Source organism: Arachis hypogaea, chromosome 16 (genome assembly GCF_003086295.3).
Source record: "Arachis hypogaea cultivar Tifrunner chromosome 16, arahy.Tifrunner.gnm2.J5K5, whole genome shotgun sequence".
In the NCBI taxonomy this organism is placed as follows: domain Eukaryota; kingdom Viridiplantae; phylum Streptophyta; class Magnoliopsida; order Fabales; family Fabaceae; genus Arachis; species Arachis hypogaea.
The window spans coordinates 150,363,283-150,375,967 of record NC_092051.1 but is presented as its reverse complement, the minus strand read 5'-3'; the positions used below and the strand labels follow the sequence as shown (position 1 = coordinate 150,375,967).

Here is a 12,685-nt window from a genome sequence, read left to right as displayed (position 1 = left end):
TCTAAAAACAATTATCAGGTTAAATCAAGCATAATATCACTAAAAGTCCCACTAAATCAAGTAAAATATCACTAAAAATATTGCAGACTAGGATTTTGTTGACAATATATACATTAATTACTGTAAAAAAATTATAACCAAGCACAAACTCTAGCCTCAAGAAGACATTGTTCAGTTGCTTTTGCAGGAGAGGGCTTGGTGAGAAGACTGGATTGCTGGTCGGCGACGGACTGCTGCTCGGCGACGGACTGGTTGGAGTGCTGCTCGACCTAGTCTTAATTCTCCATCGTCACCCCTAAGGAATAACACAGCATCTCCAGACACAAGCTTCTTCTTGTTCACAAATGCACTCCATCCAGTTGTGAGCAAATGTCTCCGTGGCTGCCCTGCTCATAAAAAGACAAGAAATGATTACTCCGCGCATGCAGACACATAAGAATGGTAATGAATGAGATACCTCTGTATATATGTCTAAACCTCCATTCAAGGCCATGCAAATCCTTCGCCACAAGCTCTTGTGAAGGCCTCTGTTGACTGTAATCCTAAAGTGAGCAATAAAACATAATTTCAAATTGTTATAAAGATAATGAACGAACAAAAGTCTTAGATCTGCTAACTTCACCACATCAACAGAACATTTAGAGGATCAGACTTGACTGCAGCATATAAAAGTAGGATACATTATTTGAACAGTTCTCTTTGACAAGGAGAAAGGAGTGCCTCAAAGTTCATAATTTACCAGAGGAGGAAAGCAATCTTCAGCTGCTCGACGAGGCACAGAAAATCCACCATGAGTGCTAGTGTCAGAAGCAGTAAGAGTCTTGCAAAACATATGGGGTGTTGTTGACTTCACCACAGCTTCAGTATCATCTTCACCATCAGCATCAACTACCCATGCCGCAAGTTTTCTCCACTTGCTACAATTATAGTAACCAAGTTCAAGCATCCTTTTTTTGTTTTTTGAATAAAAGAAATCAACTAATAGAGATGCTTCAGTTAATAGTAAACACATATCTTTCCTTTCCCTTTCACTCTTCTAACAAGAAACTTTGTACTTCTCTTTTACCAGTTAGAAAGTAAAGTTGAAGAGCTAGGTAACATAGACAAATACACAGGTACCATTGTGTACTTTTTGTGTTATTTGGTTCCCAGAAACATGACACGCAGCTAAATTAAGCAAAGCTTAGTCAATCTTACTTTTAATTGACCCCTAAGGTCTAGGCACTGAGTAGTACTAAAATGTTGAGAGAATTTGAAGTATGTTTCTCAATGTCTTCTTCAAATCTAAACTAAAACAAATTAAGATCATAAATATCCTAAATTCATAATCAGAATTCATAGTCGTGTATAAATCTCACCTCACTTTCAGGAACCAACAAGACCTGGCAATAGACTTCATCACTGCCTTCCTCTGCCTGCTCAGAAAAAGAACAAACATTTCATGAAATTTTCAACAGAAGCCAAACTAAAACTTCGAAAGAGAAAGAATCACACAAGTGCTTATTAAATCCATGAAAATAAAAGGTTGAACTCCTCCACTTTTCACTGAGGAAAACTAGCAAACAGTTTGTGTGCATATTCTATAAAAACAACAAAAATGCACAAGATAACAAGTTTATGCTATATCTAAGATTCTGGGACAGAAAACAGAGTCAAGGAATAATTATCCTCCCGATTTGAACAAGGAATAATTAAACTGTAGAGTACGAGACATGATTAGGGTCTAAACCCATTGTGTACATCTCCCTCAGTAGCACTGCCGCTTCATTTAATTTGCCATGCCTGCAAAGTCCACAGATAATTGAATTACAAGTAACCACATCAGGTATGATCCCGTTCATAATCATTCGCTCATACAGAGAAAGGGATTCTTCAATTCCACTATGCTTAGCATACCCATCAATTACTGTTGTGTACGCGGAAGGTGTTGGCTGCAAGTCTCTTATCTCAGCCTTAGTTTTAACAAAACGGTTTTTCAATTGACCAAATTCTTCATCATTCTGAAACCCAAAATCTCACTGAGAAGAGACTCGGCCCTCACAATGTCGCCCATCTTACAAAAAGCTTTGAGCAAAGTATTGTAGGTAACAATATCAGGCCTGATGCCACCCCTCCAGCCGTTCTCCATCAAAACCAAGGCATGATTCATCAGTCCTGCTTCACAATACCCATCAATCAATGTGTTGAGGCCTATAACATCTTCTGGAATACCCCCATCAACTAAATTGTACATCACCCACTCTGCATATTGAACCAATCCAATTCTGCAATACCCCTTAACCAGGATCTTGCAGGTAATTGAATCAACACATATCCCTCTTTTCAGCATCTCAGACAACAAACCAAACCCCTGATCTTCCAATCCTTGCACACATAAACCCCAAACCACAGTATTATACGTAACAGTATCAACATCATTGCTCCTAAGATACTCTAAAGCCAAATCCAATTCTCCAACTTTGCATAAAGAATGAACCAATATGTTGACACTAAAAACATCAGGCACAACACCACGGAAGACCAAAAAATAAAACAGAACCTTTACTTGAGAAACAAAACCAGAAGCATTGAATTCATACAAGAGCCTATTCCACAAAGGCAAAACAGGAACAAGACCAAGTCCACACATGGAAGAGAAAGCACAAGAGGCTTTGCAAAACCTGCCACAGACCACGTAGAGGCAAATAAGGGTGCAGAAGAAGGAAGCGTAGAGATGGGTCTTGGTGGGTGGGATCAAAATTGAATCTTTATGGGAAAAGGAGGAGAATATTCTGATGGGAGGGGAAGTTCGGGGAAAAGTGGGAGCTAAACAGTGTGAGGTTGCGGCCACGGAAGAGACACGGAGTGCTTCAGATTCTTGCATAGCACGGGCTTGTTCACCTTCAGGTTGCGCTTTAGCGGCGGTGAGAGAAGGTTGAGTCAGCAGCCACGCGACTCCACGGTGAGACAGCGGCGCACGGTGGAGCAGAGAACAGGGTTCCACTCTCCTTTCACGGGTTCTCCACTATATATTTTGGGTAATTTGAAGTTTTGAACTGATTTTGGGTGAAATTGGGTTAGGGTTAGCTGCGGGGCTTCATCGAATCGACGCTATCCAAATTGAATATGCGTCACATTGGAGAGATCGGACGCCAATCACAATTATCTTGGCAAATTGCTGCACAATAGAAAAACCGCAAGCAATTTCTGGCCGCTATCCTCCGTGTTTCCTGTAGTGATGGTGTCTACGGAATTCTTCATAATACTCACTATCAGTAACAAGGATACAGCAAAGAACAATATTATCTACCCAGATACGAAGATTTGGAGAAACTTTGGTCCGCATATTCTTAATAACATGGCGAGATATAAAGGCTACACCTACAAATACAAAAAATAAAGAAGACTGTTACTAAATAAATCGGACATCATCCCAAAGAGGCCGGGTAAAACATCAAAACCAAAAAGAAAGCTACTCTTTTAAAATTCTTCTTCTGCACAAAAATCAAATGTTGCCACTTCCCACTCAGCAGTACATCAAAGCAATACCATTAGGGACAATACAGATGTACAATCAACAGACCCAGCTAGAAAAGTAAAAGTTTTACCAAACTAAGCCTTAGTCTAGGTCAGCTTCTGTCAGACCTGCTGACCAGTGATGGTCTTAATGCAGACTTTGGAGGATCACACTTCCTGGAGGAGATTAACATCATCATGCAGGAGGATGAGGAACCATGTCAGAGATCACATGTCATCGGTCCCAGTCACACCTAGATGTGGACCTGAATGAACCTCCGTCAAGCCCGATGCAGGAGCATTTTGCTTTGGGTAGTATTCCTCCATTCGCCTACACAGCTGCCCCACAAGCTGTTGTAGAACCATCTAGGCCACCCCCACATTCTGAGGCAGGACCATCTAGGCCACCCCCACAGGCTGCACAAGAGGATGATGCAGACAAAGACGGAGAAAAGGATGAGGTGCTGCTTGTCCAGAGACGCCACAGGATCTGGCGCCCTCGACGCTACTTCACAGGGTCGCCTCTTATTTGTATTTACAGATTCACTTCTATCTAATGCTTTTGCAGATGAGGGTTACGCGGAAAAGTTGCTGTCCTACTTGTTTTTTGTTTATATCTATTATTTACTATATTTTTATCTTTGAATTTTGAATTAGTAAGACACTTGTCAACCATTCAAATAAAACACTTGTCTACTACAGAATGTATCATTTGTTGATCAATTAGCCTATAAACTTGTCAAGCATTGAACCTACTACTACTCTCCTATTATATATTAATAGATAATAGATGCTGTGAATGTTCAAATCCAAAATCTTCACCTATCGATCAAAGCGTCCTGAACAAGTATTCTAGAACCTATAACTATTAATAGAACCCACTAATAAAGAAAGACAAGAACTATTATATATAAAAAAGGAAGAGTCACGGGATGTTTATGATTCTAAGAGCCTACTAACACATCAAGCAATCAATTAAACAAGTTTAAAAGTTTAAGTCATAAGTTATTGTTAGCGGTCATTAACGATAAAATTCCAATAAGTTCAAGGAAACACATTCCAAATGGCTACCACAACAACAACAACTAAGCTACATTCTTCCCTTCAATGTCTTCGTCTCCAACAGCAAACCTGTTCAAAGGGTTAAAAGTAAACAAGGAAAGTTCAATGGATAGGTTCAGGAAGTTTGAGACAGTATAATATAAGCAAAGAAGATAGAGAAAGGCGCATGCTCACATGTGGAGTTGGGATAGGGACCAAGTTTTAAATCACCCTTGGATTCAACCTCGGCAGAAAAAATACCTTCAATTTGGAGCTTTACTCTCGCATAAGGAACAAAGTCAGGAAGATCATAGTCTAGACATGGTTCCATGAAGATACAGACCAGACTTTCTTTCCGGGTGCAATGACAACAGAAAACATGCAACACCAGCAGAGTATCATCAAGACCACCTATATGCAGATCTGCCAAGACGATCTTCTTAGACAAGTCGTACACGTACCAAGTAGCGGCGAAATCAATAATGAGTAGATAATCAGTGGATCCCAAGCGAAGGAGTTTCCTAGGAACGTACACATCATCACGAATTGGCGGAAACCGGCACTCAATGGGTTTCCAGATGTTTGCTTCAACATCATATGACATGAGTGATTGTTGCCTATCATCAAAAAAATACAAGAAAAGGAGGGTCTTGTGATTCTTAGTGCTGTTGTCCTTCCACAGAAAATAACATTGAAGATCCATATATCCTTGAAAAAAGTCCTTATAAGTCACTTCCCTTCTATCCCAGTAATCTGATTTTGGGTCGTAGATCTCAACCCAATCAGCCCCAAAGATTAACAACTTGCCATGGTATGGGACTACTAAAGTTCCGTTCTTGAATGTGTTACCACGTATACTCGAAATCCAAGTAGAGCCATCATTCTCGAGGCACCACAAATTTTTGGGGTAATAAACGTCCGAGCCTACCTGATATTTTTTTGGAAGAATCCAATGCACCATACCACCTGCGAAGTACAAGACACCACCAACGGAACAGAATCCTAGAAACATTGGTAACCTTTCATCAACTCTTATACTTTTGGCAAGAGGCCATTGAGGAGCAACAGGATCTGCTTCTTCAAGATCAACAGAGCCATTCTTCATCAAGTTCGCCTCAGTGACAGTTAACATCCTGCGTGTGTAGGTCGTATATACCTCTTCCTCAAAATTTTCCACAAAAACATAGAATCGCTGCGGCATGAGTAGCTTTGGATCGGAACAAGAAACATCCTGAAATTTGGGAAACAACTATATTATCCAAGATAATATTAAATCAAGAATTAGTTTAGAACAATTAACTGATTCAATTGGCAGGTGTGTTGATAAGAGGATGCAGAAACCGACCTCAGGTTCAGATTCCTCACACTTGCCATCAGACACTGTATCTTCCAAAACTGCACCTTTCAAAATCCCAACAGCCCTTTGCCACCAGTTGTCAAAATCAAAATCATTGTTGAATTGAGTAGCGTGACCCAAATCCCTAATGTGATTGGCGGCTTTAGCCATCAAATTCTTGCCATCTTCGGAAAACCTACCGACCACACCAAACGCACTGAAAGTGCAAGCCTTCACAGCAAACACTTCACCCTCAAAGCTCCTTACTCTCTCCTTGAGCCACTCGGCGAACTCCTCTGCTGCGATACGTAGGATGATGTCTTTCGTGATGATAGGCCCTCGTAGCGGATATCGGTTCCAATGTTCCGCAGTTGAAGCAACGATAAGGACGAGGTTCTCCTTGGCTAGGTCTTCGGGTTCGTAATCAACCGTATCTACGAGATCTAAAATAATACCGTTTGAGGCTAACATATCGCGTAGTTGCTGCGCCAGGGCTTTTGACGTTCTGATTCGGGAAACGAATAGGATCTTACCACATGGACATTCGCGTTCGGATGGTGGACAGAGCGTTGTAAGGTCCCCGATGTGGGGGCTTTGAAGGAGGCTCTTGCGGCGACCCTTGTACAACATGATTAGGGCAGCAGCTGAGGCGGCAGCCGCGGTGAATAAGAGAGAGGATACCGTCATATCCACCGGTAACGAAGAAAACGGTAAGTTTTATTATTGGCTTTTCTTTTCCGTGTTAGGGTTTTTTTTTTTTTTTTCCAGTTGAAGAAACTAGGAAAGTGTATCGATGGCAAAACGGGGAATGAGGCAAACAGAATAAAAAGGAGACGGGCAAATGTGCAATACGCTATATTTTAAAGGTGATGGGGTTTTTGGTCATTTTGGTGATAGGCATTTTTTTAAACCAGCAAGATCTGTAGGCTGATAAAATTAACCAGGAAAAATTGAAATTGATTGTATACTCATAAAAAAAGATGGCCTTTTGCAAAACGGTCCTATTATACATTTAAATTTTGTTGGTAATTAAGTCTAATTAAGTTAGTCCAAACCTAATAAAAATTATTTTTATTAACGTGTATATATCCGTGTTTTACTAACCCAAACTAATCAGATATACAATGTGCTTACATAACTTCACGGATAGAATGAAACAAGCACACAACACATTGATTGAATGAAATATAGCTGATTAGCTGATTTTAACTTTGGCGTGGACGAAGAAAAAAATAAACTAAGTACAGCTCCTACCATAAATAAGAAGCGGTCTTCAGGTAGTTGAAAACAAATGGAATCAGAGACTCAGTTACTAGTTTATTATGCACGCAGAAGATAACTACAATGCCTGCACTCTATTTTAATAATAACTGCTAATATAATAAAACAAAAAGTTATGCGACTATATATTTTAGGAAAATTATCTCATGTACCAGTCGAAAAGAGAGGAACATGGTATGATAGGTACGAACAAGTTGCCAAACTTATTGTTATCGTGTAGTGAAGTACTAAATGTTAAAAAAATCCTTGAATTTGATAATGAATTGACGACTTGACGTAAATGACCAATTTGAGAACAAGAATCGATGGCTAGTTGGTTTCTGAAGTACATAAAAACAAAATCAACTTTTAAATATTTTATTTATCAAAAATATCTTTTATTATAATTAATAACTATAATTTTATATCTTTAATTTTATTTTTTTTCTCCAAATCCTTAATTTTTCTCTAAATCTTAATTTTTTCTCTAAATTCTAAACCTCATATCCTACTCATCTAATCCCCTTCACATTTATATTTGTATATTCCTTTAATGTTTTTCTACACCTATTCTCATTTTAATTTAAGACAAAACACATTTTAAGATTATTCTTTACTAATTTTACACCTTCTGATCTATAGATATATCATTTTCATTCTATTCAATCCAAATTAAACACTGATATTCAAAAGAATAGAGTTCATATTGTTATTGGTATTTTGTTAGTATTGCTCTCTAATTCTTATTATTCCGTTAGAAGAACTCCTCAAATTGTCATATTTTATTGTATTTGATTATTAATTTTAGTTACACATTTAATTAATCATATAAGATGTATATACAAATTAATTTAAGTTTGACTTACAGGAATTAACGTGAAGCTTTAAGAGTATTGATTAATTCAAAGTAATTTTAAAGTTTTATTTTTTAATTATTTATTTGTGATTAATTATAAATTTATTTTCTAATTTTTTGTTTTCTATTTTTACAAAGTTATATTGTTTTTATAATTTTAAATTTTTTTAATTTTTTTGTTTGATTAGTATTTATTAGTATTTTAATAAGTTTGATTTCTATGACACTGATTTTATTGATTAGTTAGTTCTTACTTTTTTGTTTTGTATTATTAAAAATACTAATAAAAAATTACATATAAATATAATTTTGATATTGTCTTATTTTATAATTACACAAATAGCATGCTTCCAAAACTAATTTCTAAACTAACTAATGAAAAAATTCAACTGACAAATAACTGAAAAAGCTAGATTAAATTATTATACTACCAAAGTTTTTCTTATTTTATGTGAGGAGAAAATTATTGCTAAAAATATGTCTCCTACACACTTTAATAGAGAAAATTTAAAAAACATAGTAACTAAGTTCAAGAATATCACATGTCGTTCAAGAATATTATTGTTACATGAAAACTAATTGAATAATTATTAATTATTAGAATAAAACTCTACATTCAAGCAAATTTTCTAACCAAATCAAACTGAGTTATTATAACCGCTTTTTAAATCATGCGTCTTCTCTTTCTCCGTTTCCTTCTCCTTTTCCTTCTCTTTTTCCTTTTCCATTTTCTCCTCCTCCTCCTCCTTCTCCTCCTCCTCCTCCTCCTCCTCCTCCTCCTCTTTCTTTCGTTATCGTCATTATCAATAACACCAACATTTTGCTAACATCTTTATTGGTTCTGATTTTTTCTGGTACCATCATTAAATAATATTGGTTTATTTCAGTTCATTTGTGTGCTAATTGATAGTGTTAGCTTTTCTCTTTTCTACTCTGTCTGTTTTCTTATATTCATGAGATAAAATGAAATTGTCTCATAAATTTTTCGCCGCTTAGTTCAAATAGTTTTAGACAGCAAGTTTGTTTTAAAAGGGTTATTACAGTAACTTAAAAGAATGTCATAGATTCAACCCCCTTCTCTAACTCTTCTACAACCTTCACTAACCTATGTTTAATTATATATTTTAGACTATGTTTGATTGATTAGATAGAGTTGGACAATATTTAATTATATATTTTAAACAATATTGGTTTTATTATTTTATTTTAAAAAATTTGGTTGATCATTATGTATATTAGATATTTAGAATTATAAATACTTTAATGTTTATGAATTTAATTATAATTTTTTATATCTTTAGAAATTATAAATTTATTGAAATACTCATGAAATTATATATTGTTTATTTTAATGGTTTAATAATTTTTCAAAAAGAGAAAAAGAGCCCGTCAAACTGCCATTAAGTAGGACGGGATAGAAATTTAGGACCGTTTCAATAGACGGAAGAGGAATTAGTCCGCCAAATAGTGATCTTGCCACCCCTAAAATTTATTTTCTTAATGAATGTTAATTTTGTTGTGAAATTCTATATTTCATTTAAAAATGTAGCATAATTGAGTCTAATTCCTACATTTTGAAATGAATTTACTCAAAAAGATTTAAAATATAAATCACCTTTTTTTTACAAAAATTTTTTATTAACATAATTAGTAGTGCTTACTTGAATAATTATATTTAGATTCTAATGATATTAAAGTCAACCTATTTTATTGTCTTACGCCTTCAAAAAATTTACAAGACCGACATAAAAATGTAACAAGTTATATATTTTACTAATAATGTACGTCAGTGATTGATCTTTTAATATTTAAAATAGTAAAAAACTTAAATCTGTAATTTTTTAAAAACATTAAAAAGATACAAATTTAAAATTGACCTTAAACATAAAGATTTGTATTAAAAATAGCTTATAAATTAAATAAATTATTTTATAATTAATTTTTTAATTATAAAAATATTTATTTTTAAAAATAATGATAGAAAATTTTTTATTATAAAAAAAATTAAATCACTTTTTCTAATATCATGATTTAGCATTTATGCAAATTAATGACTTATTCATCTTGGTGATATATTCGTTAACCTTTATTGAGATTGGAAAATAATATTCTTATTTAGTCATATTTATGATATGTTATCATATTATTTTTAGTGATAAAATTTTTACTGTTATTAAAATTAATTATTCATTTTTTTTAAATATTGATATCTAAAATTTATAAATTAAACAAATGATTTATTATCGTACACTTAATTATAGTTTACAATTAAATACTATTTAAATTTATAAATATAAATGTTAAAATTTGTAATTGGATTCTTTGATTTATATCCAATTAATTGAAATTCAAATGGTTTTCATTTAATCATTGATTTCTTCTAGTTTAATTTTTTTCCTAATACCAACTAAATTTAATATAATATGATTTTAATTGTGAAACTTATGAGTTATTGATTAATTTAAGAAACAAAGAAGAAAGTTAGGAGGAATAGAGGGAAATTGATGTATATGAAATGTGTAAACCCCGATTAAATTAGTAAATAATTAGTCAATAAATTAGTTTTTAATAAGGAGGATTAGAAATGTGAATATTATATCAAATTAGGATAGAGCTCATCGAAACGAGAATTTTGACACCAATTTCGAAGAAAATGATCCAGAATTGAACCGAACGGGCCGAACCAGTTGAACCGGATCTAAACCGAACCCTTGGGCCCAACCAGCCCAGCATGTTTAAGTGAAAATTACGGTTTCTTCCTCCCCATTTCAGCAAATGATACGCTGAAACCATAGCAGGGGAGAGAAGAGAAAACCTTCCCTAACCTTACGTTACTTTCCAACGCATGTAACTCCTCCGTCCAAGCTCCGATTGCCGCACCGTTTGTGGCCACACGTTTACCGCGTCGAGCTTTACGTTTCTATTGGAACAATTTCATAGGTAACTTGTTTAATCACTCTCAACCTTCTCTTCCCCCAATTTTCGAATTTTAAGTAGGAATGTTGAATTTCTTTGATTTCTGATGTTTTAGGATCCAATTAGCTTGAGAGAAACGTTCACTCTTGCTTATGTGAAGCTTGGGTAAGGTGAGGATATGATAATTCTATTTTATTTTCTTTGAATTTGAGTTTTGAATATTAAATTGGATATATATGTGTTATAAATGTGTATTAGGTTGAAAATAAATATTTGGAGCTTGAAATTGTGAATACTAGAACTTGGAGGAAGCGGATTAGATGAGGTTTTGATGGCTGAGTTCTTTTAGAAAAATTGTCTTGGAATAATACTTGGGAATCGGCTAAGGTATGGTTTAGGTTTCTTACATTTAATATATAATGTTCTGTGAAAACTTAGGCTAGATGACCATAGGATAGGTTAGATTGCATGCATATATTTAATGCTTAGTATCCTGTTGATGAACATGGTTGGTTTGGTGCTTGTTGGTTAACTGGTGATTTGGTGAATTATTGATTTGAGGTATTTAGTGTTAAAAGCCTAGGATTTGTGAACTATGATTCTTAGTTGAATTTTGGTTGTTGGATTTGAATATTGTATGAGTATAATTGTTGATTTGAGGTAGATTTATTGTGGTGATTTGTTATGATGATGAGGAAGGGTATGTTGAATTGAAAAGAATGCAGGTTTGGACCCGAAAAGGGTGGCAAAGTCCGAGTTTTAGAGGAGATGCTGTCGAAATTTTATAAAAGTTAGAGATTTTGTTTATATGATTATTTAAAAGAGATTTAGATTTAAAAGTTATATGGTTTGATTTTAAGTTATTAAGAAAATGAGTATGTTTTAAGTTTGAAGTTTGATTCTTAGAAAAGAATGAATTATGTTTTGAATTGAAACTATTGATAGACGGAATGAGAGGTGTGATAATGAAGGATAAGGATTGAATATGTTTAATGTATGATGATGAATGAGATGCAATTGAGAATGATGTGGATGTTGATGAATTATAATTGAATTATTTATATGACTTATGAATTTGAATGATCTGAGATACGAGATTCCCTGGATTAAGTGTCGTGACTTGCCACCACGTGTACCAGGTTGAAAACTCGATACTCTGTTGACCCTACGATGTAAGTGTGACCAGGCACTATATAAATTCTCGGAAATGTTACCCCCATTGAGCAATATTAATTATTTGAGATAAAGCTATGCATAGACTCATGGGGATGCACGTCGGGGGACAGTCTAAGTACAATTCAGACTTGTCGGGTTGGCTGGATAACCGACAAATGAGCCTCATCAGCCGTAGGACAGGCATGCATCATCTGCATATTACTCGAATTACTTGTTTGTGCATTAGTTGGGTGTGCCTAACTGTATTTGCCATGTTAAATGTGTAATTGTTACTTGTTGTATTTGTAACTTTCTTGTGCTTGCTTATATCTGTTTAACTGTCTGTGAAATACTGAAGGAAGTGGAGGTATGGAGGAACGGCAATATGGGGTTTAGACTTAAGGTTAAGTTAAGTCAATTTTAGATACTCTTAGAAAACCACCTTTTATGGCTTCTGTTTAATACTTTAAGCTCTATAATCTGAGTGTCGGCGTTCTAGGATTGCCTCTGGCATTCCCAGGACCTTATATCTTATGTGTGTGGCACCTTTACCATACTGAGAACCTCCGATTCTCATTCCATACTATGTTGTTATTTTTCAGATGCAGTTCGGGAGTCATCTCGTT

At 34.8% G+C, this 12,685-nt stretch overlaps 2 protein-coding genes across 5 annotated transcripts; both read right to left on the bottom strand.

The window, feature by feature from the left end:
- On the bottom strand, positions 1–6,892 carry LOC112697924 (uncharacterized). Of its 4 annotated transcripts, XR_011873579.1 has the most exons (6): positions 5,882–6,892; positions 4,798–5,767; positions 1,359–1,415; positions 740–917; positions 458–542; positions 1–386 (listed from the first exon to the last, which is right to left on the bottom strand). XR_011873579.1 is itself a non-coding variant. In XM_025751306.3 (3 exons), exons 1-3 carry the CDS (start codon positions 6,557–6,559, stop codon positions 3,194–3,196), a joined length of 1,815 nt encoding a protein of 604 aa, XP_025607091.1. In that variant the 5' UTR covers positions 6,560–6,892; the 3' UTR covers positions 2,519–3,193. The 4 variants fall into 4 exon arrangements, 3 of the variants coding, with proteins under 3 accessions (XP_025607091.1, XP_072075550.1, XP_072075551.1); XM_025751306.3 differs by lacking the exons at positions 1–386; positions 458–542; positions 740–917; positions 1,359–1,415 and adding an exon at positions 2,519–3,360; XM_072219449.1 differs by lacking the exons at positions 1–386; positions 458–542; positions 740–917; positions 1,359–1,415 and adding an exon at positions 4,381–4,626 and having other exon boundaries at positions 4,732–5,767.
- On the bottom strand, positions 172–946 carry LOC140180325 (auxin response factor 3-like). The gene is made up of 3 exons (XM_072220803.1): positions 740–946; positions 458–542; positions 172–386 (listed from the first exon to the last, which is right to left on the bottom strand). The coding sequence occupies exons 1-3, from the start codon at positions 944–946 to the stop codon at positions 172–174; spliced, it is 507 nt and encodes a 168-aa protein (XP_072076904.1).
- Positions 6,893–12,685: the final 5,793 nt, after the last annotated feature.

Coding starts and splice junctions, on each gene's coding strand:
- LOC140180325 (XM_072220803.1), bottom strand. CDS start 946: ATGCTTGAACTTGGTTACTATAATTGTAGCAAGTGGAGAAAACTTGCG. Junction 543..739: donor AAGATTGCTTTCCTCCTCTG/GTAAATTATGAA, acceptor TGCTCACTTTAG/GATTACAGTCAACAGAGGCC. Junction 387..457: donor GTTTAGACATATATACAGAG/GTATCTCATTCA, acceptor TTTTATGAGCAG/GGCAGCCACGGAGACATTTG.
- LOC112697924 (XM_025751306.3), bottom strand. CDS start 6,559: ATGACGGTATCCTCTCTCTTATTCACCGCGGCTGCCGCCTCAGCTGCT. Junction 5,768..5,881: donor GTGAGGAATCTGAACCTGAG/GTCGGTTTCTGC, acceptor CCCAAATTTCAG/GATGTTTCTTGTTCCGATCC. Junction 3,361..4,797: donor AGTAAAGCTCCAAATTGAAG/GTATTTTTTCTG, acceptor TTGTATTTGTAG/GTGTAGCCTTTATATCTCGC.